The sequence below is a fragment of the Asparagus officinalis genome, chromosome 4 (assembly GCF_001876935.1).
Source record: "Asparagus officinalis chromosome 4, Aspof.V1, whole genome shotgun sequence".
Classification (NCBI taxonomy): Eukaryota; Viridiplantae; Streptophyta; class Magnoliopsida; order Asparagales; family Asparagaceae; genus Asparagus; species Asparagus officinalis.
Window position 1 is genome coordinate 28,381,839 of NC_033797.1, and position 12,738 is coordinate 28,394,576.

General features: G+C 35.6%; 2 protein-coding genes across 9 annotated transcripts; both read right to left on the reverse strand.

The window, feature by feature from the left end:
- Positions 463-981, reverse strand: LOC109838404 (dirigent protein 21-like). Its single transcript, XM_020406854.1, has one exon. The coding sequence runs from the start codon at positions 979-981 to the stop codon at positions 463-465; it is 519 nt and encodes a 172-aa protein (XP_020262443.1).
- LOC109835869 (glutamate synthase 1 [NADH], chloroplastic-like) lies at positions 3,767-5,148 on the reverse strand. 8 transcript variants are annotated; one of them, XR_002245710.1, is made up of 4 exons: positions 4,755-5,148; positions 4,446-4,526; positions 4,156-4,254; positions 3,767-4,077 (listed from the first exon to the last, which is right to left on the reverse strand). XR_002245710.1 is itself a non-coding variant. In XM_020403851.1 (3 exons), exons 1-3 carry the CDS (start codon positions 4,796-4,798, stop codon positions 3,960-3,962), a joined length of 261 nt encoding a protein of 86 aa, XP_020259440.1. In that variant the 5' UTR covers positions 4,799-5,148; the 3' UTR covers positions 3,767-3,959. The 8 variants fall into 8 exon arrangements, 2 of the variants coding, with proteins under 2 accessions (XP_020259440.1, XP_020259441.1); XR_002245709.1 differs by having other exon boundaries at positions 4,156-4,293; XR_002245708.1 differs by having other exon boundaries at positions 4,451-4,526; positions 4,672-5,148.

Genomic DNA, 12,738 nt, shown 5'->3' on the forward strand with positions numbered 1-12,738 from the left:
ATTAATAATCTAAATGATATAAAAATGCTTTAATTGTGGGCATGAAGATCTCCCTGGATTCTGATATGAAAAAGTTTCTTTTTGCCGGTTTCTTTTGTCTAAGATCATCTGGAAGAGTTGGAGTTAGATGTGCATAATGAGATATAAGATTTTGGCATTTTATAAGCTTAAACCTTTATTCAACATTTTACAATCCAAAGGTAGATAAAGTAGAAAGCACGTACACCTAGCGTATTACATCAACATGAGACAGATTAAGGAGGGTCCATGTCTCTCGATGCGTTTAATCTGATGTGTCACGTACATAGCATACATATAGATCATCTACTATGGGATATGAATATGCACCAACAGCAACGAAATACTAGCTAAATACATAAAACGATCGGATCCATTTGCTCTGAACACAAATGGGAATTTATTGATTTTATTCTCCTTGAGCAAAGACTACGAGTCTGGCCTTCACTTTCGATCTTCCACGTAAACATCAACCTCCAATACCGCATTACCGGAGGTAACATTAAATGTGTAAGTCTTTATAAGCAAATACCCGCAAGCCTTTCGAAACTTGCCGGTACCACCGACAACCGGCAACTCCCTCACGGGAGCTAATATAGCGTCCCTCCCTATGGCACCGTTAAACTCCCCGTCAACAAACAAAATATTCATGGTCATCAACAATGCCGGTTCGGATTGTGACGCGACGATGTAAGTACCTTGGGCCTGGCCCACGAGGCCCGATGACATATCAGGCCCTTTGGTTAGTGGATCATCGATTACAAAGATGCCCCCGAAAGTTAATGCAGTAGGGTCGGATCCGGGTGGCACCACTTTTACAGCGGTCGTGTTTGGACCGGTGAGTACGTCGTGCATGTAGAAGTGAAGGTGAGTGCTGCCGTCGGGAAAAGCTACATGTAGATGGATAAGGAGGAAGAGGATGGTGAGTTTTGGGTGGAAAATGTTGGATGACAGAAACGCCATGGTTATTAATTAGTTGTGTTTTGATAAATTTCGGTGTGTTCTGTGTACTCTTTGTCTTGTCTTTATAATGAGTTTATACGCGTGAGCGTTGAAGTTTGATATTGTTATATACCTCACTATTGATAAACAAAGGACAAAACATGTGCTTTCTGTTCTTGTGATCTGTAGATAGAATATGGTGAAGAATGAGTGCGCTCTCAAGGCATCTTCTTGACTATGATCTGTGAAGTGAAATGATCTAATTAAACATATATACTTAATTACCTCATGATGCGTGTGTAAATTGATCGGATTGACTAATTACTTCCCCAAGAATCGAGCCTACATGATCGCAAATCTTCTAGTAAACTTTGAGCTAGAAGTTGAAGTACAGTTCTTAAATGGTACGTAAGAGAAGTGAAAAACAAACATCTACCCATAAGCTCGAAAGGGTTAAAACATAATGAGCTGACAAGTCAGCGTCTGAACAATACACAATTAATAAAACAATAAAGAAAAAAAAAACAATGATTGCATAAATCAAACAATCACAAAGTTCTTGCAATTTTCACATTTGAGAAAAGGTAATCTTAAAATCCTGTGCTTTTGATTACTAAAGATATATCCGTGGTCAAAACATAAGCTGTCGGCTTTTGGACTTTGATTTAATTAATTATGATGAGATTCCTAATATAATACCTTTTGTAAAGAGAATGATATACACACACACAATTGAAATCCTAAAATCCTTTGCTTATGCTCCCTACAACGAAATGCTGACTTTAGACACTGGAGAGAACGAGCGTTACCCATTGGCCTATTAACTTTTGATTTGTAATTGTACGTTGGACAGAGAAATACTGTTTGATTACCGGTGAGACGTGCACGTTGGACAGAGAAATACTGTTTGATTATCGGTGAGACTCTTTATAGATATATATAATATATTATATATATATATATAATAATATATATATATTATATATATATATACGTATACTATTATATAATATATATATATATATATACACGCCCTTTCTCATGCGAACTCAATTCGTTACGCATTGAAAGCGATTATTTTGGGCGATTTTGGGTTTTTCGCAAAAAACTTCCGCTAATTGGACCTTTCGAACTTCGTGGACGGCGGGTACAGCGGCCTTTCCATCGCGAATCAATTCGTACGCATTGGAACGATTTTTGGGCGATTTTGGGTTTTTTCGCAAAAACTCCGCTAATTGACGTTCGAACTCGTGACCTGTACTTGGGATTGAAAGAGGGGGCTTTTTTTGGCAAATGTCACCGAAAGCAGATCTGCTGCTTAATCCTCTCTGTGGACCACTCTCCGGTTATCCCCAAAATAAAATCGCCCAAAACAAATCCCCATCACCGGAACTTACCCCCAAATCCATCCCGTCACCTCGCGACCGCGACCGCATCAACCGCTGGCGCTGCGACAATCCAATCTTCGACCGGGCGGAACTCCGACGGACTCAATCTCTCCCCGCTCGTTGTCGCGCCCGGCCCCCCCGCCAACTCCTCGCACGACACCCCGTCGCCTGAGAACCCCGGACAAGCTTCGCCGCTGGGGTTTGTTAATCAAATCACGAATGAGAGACTGGAGTCTACGATCGAAAGCGGAAACGCGGAGGTGAGGCGAATGAGAGAAGATGAGAGGAGAAGGAGCTATATATTATTGTGCGTTGAGGAAGAGAGAATGAGAGAAGCGTAGCAATTAATTTGTTATTAGGATTACAATATTATTATTACCATATTAATTGATCCAAAAATATCTTAATAGTTGGAAATATCTTTTCAGCGGATATTTTAACTTAGACGCTGGTACGTAATCTAAGATCCCTTAAATAAAACCCCAAATTTTAGAAGACAGTTTTCTTTTTAACCAATTTTATTGAGAGGTAGCAGGTAAGATTTGATTGGGTTATAAAAAAGAAGAAACATAGATGAAGATGATATTGTAGCACGTTGTTTCAAAAAAAATTAAGTTTTGTTTCCCTATTGTAATGATTGTTGTTGATTGTTTCAAATGTAATCATCAGTGTCATGAGATTTGTGAACAGATTTGGATTGTGGAGTTGTAGATTGTTGACTGTTTCAAATGTAATCATCAGTGTCAGTTCAGAGCGAACAAATTGTTGATTATTTGATAAGTTTTGAGATTTGTATCAATCAGCTTTATCTGCTTATTGTATCCTTCAAATAATGCAACTCCTTTTCTTGTAAGTAATGTGTCAGCTGGTAACTGTTCAAACATGCCGTGGTAAGTGTTCAAACAAACTGGTAAGTGTCCCAGGCAACATGCTGTTGTAAGTAATGTCAGCTGGTAAGTGTTCAAACAAGCTGGTAAGTGTCATACCTAAGTTAATAAATTAAGTAATTAACATATCATAGTTATATCAAGAACACAATACCAAATAGATGTAATTCTGAAGAAAATGAAGGCATTGAACTTTCATAAGCGTCCAAATTATGAATTGTTGAGATATCAAGAAAGTGTTGCGTTAAGCACATAATTCCCTTAAGAAAGTGTTACATATATAAATACTTCAAAAGAACACCATAAGCGAGCGGATGCATTCACTTGGTAACATTAAAAAATTTAATATGGAGCAAGAATTATGCCTGCATCATCGACCATCTTCATCGGTCTGAATATCATATAAGGTATTTAACATCTTATCATGTCTGTTACTTGCATCACATATATCAGATAAGGTATTTAATACATGTGCGTTAATTTTTTCCTTCCTCGCATTTTCTATTAATAACATGAATTGTGTCTCTGTTCCTGTCCCTCTTTTCCCGTTAGAAAAGAAAAAGCATAACGGCAAGCTGACACTAATGATACACATACTGTGGCTTACATGTAGTAGTTTGTACACAAAAGGACAACAAGTTCTCATACCATGAAAGAAAAAAAAAACATATGGATTACAGCCTGTATTTAAATGTAACCTGTAGGACTTTATTCACAAAAATATTTAAGTGAACCCACCAGAATCAGAAGAGCTAGCATCAACAATGGGTAAAAGTTTCTTCATCTCATCCTTTGACAATCCCAGCTCTTTGCACTTTAGAAGACCCTCACGCGCCTTCATCCTGAGAAAAGAAATGAGATTCAATTATTTATCAGGCAGTTATCTCTGCAAATATGTTTTCAGTGCCTAAAAACTTTACCAGTTAACATTGCCTCGAAGTGTGTTAATCTCTCCGTTGTGACCCAAGATGCGCATGGGCTGAGCACGATCCCAGCTAGGAAAGGTATTTGTTGAGAACCTAGAGTGTACCCGCATAAGAGCAAAGCAACTCAATAATCTGTCCAATAATTTCTTATATCTTTAGCTTTCATGCCAATTAAAAATTCATCTGAATATCCAAGATCATTTTGCATCAAGGCACTTAAAATGAACTAGGGATTCTGCCTATCATCAGTGCCAATACAAAGTAATGTGGAAGCCCTAAGCTACCTTACTATATATTATTCTCTTTCCACCTCCGTATTGGAAGCTTCCTGAAGTACAGACCACAGTGAACAGTGCAACGGGATTCTGCAACACGTTTATTATTCATCAACTATTGAGACCTTTCACCGACTTACCCAAGGCATCCATACCCAAATTCAAATAATATTCAATACAGCAGAACAGAAGGAATACAAACTTGGATGCCTTTAACCTCATTACTTAACCTTACTTTTGTTCTGCTACGAGAGACTTCTCCAAGCAGCTTGCTGTTAAATGCAGACTGTGCATTAAGAAGAATGTAAGAGTATTTACCAGTGCCATATAACTTGTGAACCTTTCATCACCAAGATCAGCATAATAGTAATTCTTCAACTGAACTGGCTTCAGTTGTCCTTTGTAAACAACAGTCCTGCAAACACAGGAAATGAGTGATTCAACTGCAAAAGAGTTCTGAGCACAATCCAACTGACCAAGATATTAGAATATCAGCAGAATAAAATATATAACAAAGAATAACCTGACTATAAAATTTAGTTGCAGTCGTAGAAATGCCTAAAACAGATGTAATCTACAAACTAAAATTGACAACAATTTTCTGTCAGCTACTCAAATAGTCAAAGGAAAAGAAACACAATAACCTGACTACAATTTTTAGTACACAAATAGTGGTGCTTCAACAACAATCAATCTACACCCAGAATCCAAATCCCCATCTCCATTTAGTTCACCAATTTCAGCCAGAACGCATCAATTAAAAAAAAACCCATTTCCTCGAGCAACTCCAATCAAAGGGATCGGAGGAGAGAGAACGAGAGGATCGAGAGGATATGGTTCGAGTTATCTCCTGCACGCGGTTCACATCTCGCCAGCGGCGGATGTGTCCGGAGTTCTAGGCTCGTGGTGTCGTGGGAGGATTGGGGGGGCGACAACGGGGGGAGATGAGCTCCGTCGGAGTTGCGGTCGAAGATTTTGGGAGTCGGCGCGCCAGCGGGCCTGATGGGGTCGGCGGTCGGCGGTTGACGGGGATGGATTTGGGGGAAGTCGGTGATGCGGGATTTGATTGGGGATTTATTTTGGGGGATAACGGGGAGTTGGTCACGAGGGGATTTAGAGAGATGCTTTCGTGACATTTTGCAAAAAAGCCCGCCTCTTTCCAATGCCCAGTACGGTCACGAGTTCGGAAGTCAATTAGCGCGGAGTTGTTTTGCGAGAAAAAAACCCCAAAATCGCCCAAACAGTCGTTCAATTGCCGTACGAATTGATTCGCATAGAAAGGCCGCGTGTGATATATAATAATAATATATTATTATACTATATATATTATATATATATTTATATTATATATATATATGAGAAAACGGGAGGTGGAGCTGGCAGCCACGTAGGAAGATCTACCTAATTATATATATAGTATATTATATTATATATATATATATATATAGGGTGAAAACTCCTATCAACTTAAGTGGATAGCAAATAGTGTGTCCACCAAAGTTTTTAACCATTTCATTGCCTAGGGTCCATGTATTATATAAAAACCCACGCGCGGTGTTATATTAATATTAGTGTGGCTTAGAAACGTTTGTGGACAGGTCAACTTAAGTTTGATAGGAGTTCTTCTCTTCTCTCTCTCTTCTAATCCTTCTCTCTATATATATTATATATATATATATATTATTATTATATATTTATATAGTATATTTATTATATATTATTATATTATATATATATAGTATATTATATATATATATATATATATATATTTATATATATATTATATATATATATTATATATATATTATATATAATATATATAAAGTGAGAGGAAGATGAGAGAGAGAGAGAAACTGAGAATGTTTGCTCACAAGCACAAATTTTGGTGTTGAATATTGAGGTGTCATATTCCTATCTACTTCATCAATTCCAACCTATGTAAACGTGGGCTCGATTTAATGTCTGTTTGAGAGGAATATGTCACCTCACTACCAATTCAAAACTTCTTGTTTGTGCTACAAGCTACTCATTTTTTCCTCATATATATATAGTATTATATATATATATAATATAGTATATATTATATATAATTATATATATATATATATATATATATAATGTTGGACTCGATTTTAATATGTGAAAGGGAATATGTACCCTCACTACCAAGCACCGAAAACTGTGTTTCTGGTTACTAGGGCCTGTTTTGTTTCACCAATTTTATGGACTAGGAATTGGTATTTGCGACTGACAATGAGTTTGTAGATTAATGGATCCAAATGAATCCTATCTTGAGTTTGGTTCTCGAAAAAAATTTATTTAGAATTGCCTAATCTATAAGTAGGCTCAAACAGTGTATATTTAGGTCCAATCCAGGTTCCATTTTTGGCTAGGAATTTGGCTGGAATTTCTGACAACCTCTCTCTTTTTTTTCTGATTCCCTAATCCTATTCCTAATCTTTGTCGTGAAAAACATGAATACAAAAAAACTAGGATTCCATAAAGTCCTTAAATTTGGTCTAATAAATTTTTTATGCGATTTAGGGGTGGATTCATAAAATAAAATAGGATTCCTAATCCTTATTCTACCCTCTATTGAACCAAACAGGCTCCTAAGCATACCCATTTTTCTCATATATTATATCATATATATATATATATATATATATATATATATATATATTGTTAGGAATTCTTGACCCCAGATTACGTTTGTTTTGATGACAACAAATTTTATATGTATTGTGTGTATTTTATATGCTTAACATTTGTTTGCAAGTATCAGAGCTATATCAACAATTATATTCAAAGAGATACTCAAGCATTAGATGGTTTCAAGGCAATGGAAGCAATAGAAGAAGATAACGTTATTGTCAAAATGTAATTTTATATTTTCTCTTGCTTAGAAATTTGTACAGCTTGATCACTCACACACAATGCACACAATAGTGTAGACACACTAACACATGCTTATGTGTGTTGGTTAACAATAGAAATCTCCTATGTTTAGCCATTCTAGAGTTTATAGATATTAAGTGAGGTCTTAAAACATTTATTTACACCCCTTATAAATTTAGATTCTGGAAAAACTCAAAAAGACCAAATTGGTAGGTCTCTTCAAGATCTTTCAACAAATCTTAAAGTCACCTATTCCGATATCGGATGAGAAAGTTATTAGTCAAATCTAACAGAAAAATTCCAGATATCTGATGTTTTACAGTGAGCGACTATTATGCATTGTAGTCGACTACTAAGCGATTTTCCTGACTTCACAAGGTTCTGTTTAGACTTCAGTGTAAAGTCGACTACTATCATGAACTTGTAGTCGAACTTACAAATGGCAAGTTTTTCTAGATTTTCAGGTTTAATAAAGGACACTGGGAGGAGTCGGCTGAACTGTTTAAGCCGATTTGTGGACGTTAATTCGGGTTTTAAAATTATGTCATTTCAGGAGGCTATAAATAGGGTTTAAACATCAGAAAACAAGCAGCTAAAGTTTTGAACTTGGCAAGATCAAATATTATTGTGCGATATCTACTCGTCTAATTTTCCAGATTTTCTGATGAAGAAAATGTTTAGAAAAATAGGAGATTTCTGATATGTCCTAATGGTTTCAATCATTCTAGTAGATTGTACATACGACAATATTCAGAGAGTTAAAAGAATCCTAAGCCTCTGAGCAAAATGAGCAACTTCCACTACACATTCAACGCTGTATACCGATCAATTGTGTATCTCATATCTTCAAAAGAGAATTCTCCGGGTTGACGAGGTGATCCTCTTGATTTAGACGATTATGGGTGTTGGCATTTGGCATCTGGTCTTGGTCAATTGGTATTGATAATTGCGAGGTCTTGCAAATTGGTCAGGTTTGCATTTGATTTTTATGATAAGGTTTCAAAATCATAGTGGAAATCTCAAGCGGGCGGATTGCTTGGGGACTGGAATCGTTACAACCGGCGGGTCTTGTGGAACGCAAAAGTATTGAAACTTTGGTGTTTGTGATTGTGAATTTCTGAGATTGCCATTTTTCTTTGCAATTCTATAATCTACTTTGCATATTTAAAAGAACACTATTCGACCCGCTCTTCTAGTGTTCTAAGTGTATCTATTTCATGATCGCCTAACATTGGTAATCAGAGCAAGGTGATAAGATGGCATCAACAAATAATCCACGATTCAAAAGAGGGAATTTTCCAACACACACGCGACCACCTACTACTCGAATGGCACAAACTACAACTATTCGGAAGTGCCGAATGAAAGGATTTTACCTTCAATCAATTGGCTACTGAACTTTGGAGCGTAACGTCGGAAACAAAAATAATGAGAAGCCAACAACCCTCTTTGCAGAATGGACCTACTTTCTCAAAAAATAATGCAAATCTTGGATTCAAAAAGCAACTGAATGCTTATTATTTGAGAGTGCAGCTTGACCAAGATAGAGTTCAATAGTGTGTCAACAGGCACATCTTGGCATACAGATATTATGGCATACACTTGAGGTTAACTCCATGAACGTACAATAAAGTTAAAGAAATCTAAAATATTCTGTTTCTATGTGGCAAGGTTTGAGTTATTCAAAAATAAAGAAACAAAAGGAATTGCCACTCACATGTGCCTTCATGGACAAGAAGATGAGGTATGCAATAATGAAGAATTGATTTAGGATGCTCAATGAATTATATGAAACATTTTTGAGAATTAAAGGTCACATAATTTTCCTTAAAGGTTGAAATAAAAGATATACTTGAAGATAATTTTCTGAATTTTAATCTATCTAAACTTATTTCTAATTCTCAAGTAATTTGAATTGAAACAGGATAGAAATACATTTTTAATTAGGAATAATGTTTATTCTTTATATTGCTAAATGACAAAGGGGGAGTTATAATACGAAAATTTTAATTTTAATTATTTTACTATGCTTTGATGCAGGGGGAGTAAAGATATTTTATATCGATTTCGATGCAGAGGGGGATTAAAATTGTTATTCCTGAATAAGCATATATTTGTCCATCACACAAAGCGGGAGAGAATGTTCAGGCAATCTTGACCCCAAGATTAGTATTGTTTGATGACAACAAATATTATATGTTGTGTTGTATCTATGCTTAACATTTGTTTTGCAGTATCCAGAGCTATATCAACCAATTATATTCAAAGAGATACTCAAGACATAGATTGAGTTCAAAGGCAAAAATGAAGCAAAGAAGAAGATATTATGTTATTGACAAATACTGTAATTTTCATATTTTTCTTTGCCTTAGAAATTTGTAGCAAGCCTTGATGCAACTTACACACGATGCCACCAACATAGTCGTTGACACACTAACCACAATGTTTAGTGTGTTGGTAAACAATAGAAATCCCCTAATGATTAGGCCATTAAGCATTATAGATATTAAGTGAGTTAAAACATTTATTATTCACCCCTTAAACAATTCAGAATCTGGCGAAAAACTCCCCCCCAAAAAGACCAACAATTGTAGGTACTCCTTACAACGATCTTATCACAAACAATCCTTAAATCACCTGCATCCGTCTATCGGATGAGAAAGTATTACAGTCAAAATACTAACAGAAAAATATCCAGAATCTGAGTTTACAGTGTAAGTCGACTATTATGCTTGTAAGTCGACATACTAAGCGATTTTCTGACATTCAACAGAGTCTGTTAGAACATCCATTGTCAGTCGACTCATATGACTTGTTAGTCGACGACAAATTGCAGTTTTTCTAAGATTTTCAGGGTTTTAAATAACGTGATCTGTTAATATAAGCGTTTTCGTGGACGTCTAATTGGGTTGTTAAAATTATGTCATTTCAGAGGCCTCTATAAAATAGAGTTTAACACATACAACAAGCAAACTAACGTTACACTTGCAAGATCCAATATTTTTGTTGCCTATTCAGCATCTCTAATTTTCCAGATTTCTTTCATGCTAGATGTTTAGAAAAATAGAGTTTCTGATAATTGCCTTTGGTTCAATCATTCTTAGAGTATTGTATTAGACAATATTCAGAGAGTTAAAAGATCCTAAGCCACTGCCGGCAGCCACTCACTACACATGTCAAGGCTTTATAGGATGCAATTTGTGTTCTATGCTCTCAAAAGGATTTCTCAGTCCAGCGGTTTGAGAGGGGTTGATCTCTTAGGTTTAGAGAATTGGGTGGCAATTGCATTGGCTTGTCAATTGGGTATTGTAGATTTTGCATACGGTCCTTGCATTATTGGTCAGGTTTGCTTTTGATTGTAAGGTTTCAAAATCATACCAGTGGAAATCCTCAGCGGATTTGCTTGGGGGACTGGATGTACACCGGTTGTGGATAAAACCAGTAGTAAAACTTTGTGTTTGTGATTAGTGAAATTTCTGAGATTGCATTTCTTCTGGCACATTCTTAATAATCTACTGTTGCAAATATTTTAGAAGAGAACACTATTCACCCCTCTTTCTAGTGTTCTACGTGTAATCTATTTGCAGATCCTAACATTTGGTATCAAGAGCAGTGGAAAGATCGCAATCAACAATACATCAGCAATTCAAAGAGGGATATTCCACACCCAGCGACCACCTCTACTCGATGGCACAAACTACAACTATTGGAAGTGCCGAAGAAGATTTACCTTCATATCAATTGGCTACGAACTTTGGAACGTCGTGCGAAACAAAATATGAGAGCCAAACAACTCCTTTTGCAGAATGGACTACTCTCAAAGAAAATAATGCAAATTTGGATTCAAAAGCAATGAATGCATTATTTTGTGCACTTGACAAGAATGAGTTCAATAGGGTGTCAACGGCCACACTGCCATACGATTATTTGGCATACACTTGAGGTAACTCTTATGAAGGTACAATAAAAGTTAAAGAATCCTAAAATATCTGTTCTTGTGCACAGGTTTGAGTTATTCAAAATGAAAAGAACAAAAAGAGGAGATCCACTCACATGTGCTTCATTGGCACAAGAAGATGATGGTATGCAATAATGAAGAATTATTAGATGCTTTCAATGAATTATATGAAACATTTTTGAGATTAAAGGCTTCACATAATTTTCTTAAAGGTGAAAATAAAAAGATTACTTGAAGAAATTTCTGATTTAATCTTCTACTATTTCTAATTCTCAAGTAATTGAATTGAAACAGGAAAATAAATTTTTAATGAATAATGTTTATTTCTTTTTGCTAATGAAAAGGGGGAGTTATATCGAAAATTTTAAATTTTAAATTTTTTACTAATGCCTTTGATGCAGGGGGAGTAAAAGATTTTATTTATGATTTCATGCAGGGGGATTAAATTTTTTATATCCTAATAACATATATTTGTCATCCATCAAAAGAAAGGGGGAGAATGTTAGGAATCTTGACCCCAAGATTAGTTTGTTTTGATGACAAAAATATGTATATGTTGTGTGTATTATATGCTAACATTTGTTTTGCAGTATCAGAGCTATATCAACAATTATATTCAAAGAGATACTCAAGACATAGATGAGTTCAAGGCAAATGAAGCAAAGAAGAAGATATACTTTATTGTCAAAATGTAATTTTATATTTCTTGCTTAGAAATTTGTACAAGCCTTTATCACTTACACACATGCACACATAGCTTGTTAGAACACACTAACACATGCTTAGTGTGTTGGTTAACAATAGAAATCCCTATGTTAGCCATTAGAGTTTATAGATATTAAGGAGTCTTAAAACATTTATTTACACCCCTTAAAAATAGAATCTGGAAAAACTCAAAAGACACAAAAGTTGTAGGTCTCTTCAAGATCTTTCAACAAATCTTAAATCACCTCATTGCCGATATCGGATGAGAAAGTTATTAGTCAAAATACCTAAACAGAAAAATTCCAGCAATCTGAGTTTACAGTGTAGTCGACTATTATGCATTGTAGTCGACTACTAAGCGATTTCTGACTTCACAGAGTCTGTTTAGACTCAGTGTAGTCGACTACTATGACTTGTAGTCGACTACAAATTGCAGTTTTTCTAGATTTCAGGTTTAAAATAAGTGACTGTTTTAGCCTTTTGTGGACGTTAATTGGGTTATAAATTATGTCATTTCAGAGGCTATAAATACGGTTTTAACATCAGAAAACAAGAACCAAGTTTTGCACTTGCAAGATCAAACTTTTGTGCATATTACACTCTCGTAATTTTCCAGATTTTCATGCTAAGTGTTAAGAAAAAGAGAGTTCTGATATTGCCTTGGTTTCAATCATTCCGTAGAGATTGTATACGGCATATTCCAGAGAGTTAAAAGAATCCTAAGCCACTGCAGCACTTCAC

Coding starts and splice junctions, on each gene's coding strand:
- LOC109838404 (XM_020406854.1), bottom strand. CDS start 981: ATGGCGTTTCTGTCATCCAACATTTTCCACCCAAAACTCACCATCCTC.
- LOC109835869 (XM_020403851.1), bottom strand. CDS start 4,798: ATGCTGATCTTGGTGATGAAAGGTTCACAAGTTATATGGCACTG. Junction 4,255..4,754: donor TCACAAGTTATATGGCACTG/GTAAATACTCTT, acceptor GGTACACTCTAG/GTTCTCAACAAATACCTTTC. Junction 4,078..4,155: donor CTTCGAGGCAATGTTAACTG/GTAAAGTTTTTA, acceptor TTCTTTTCTCAG/GATGAAGGCGCGTGAGGGTC.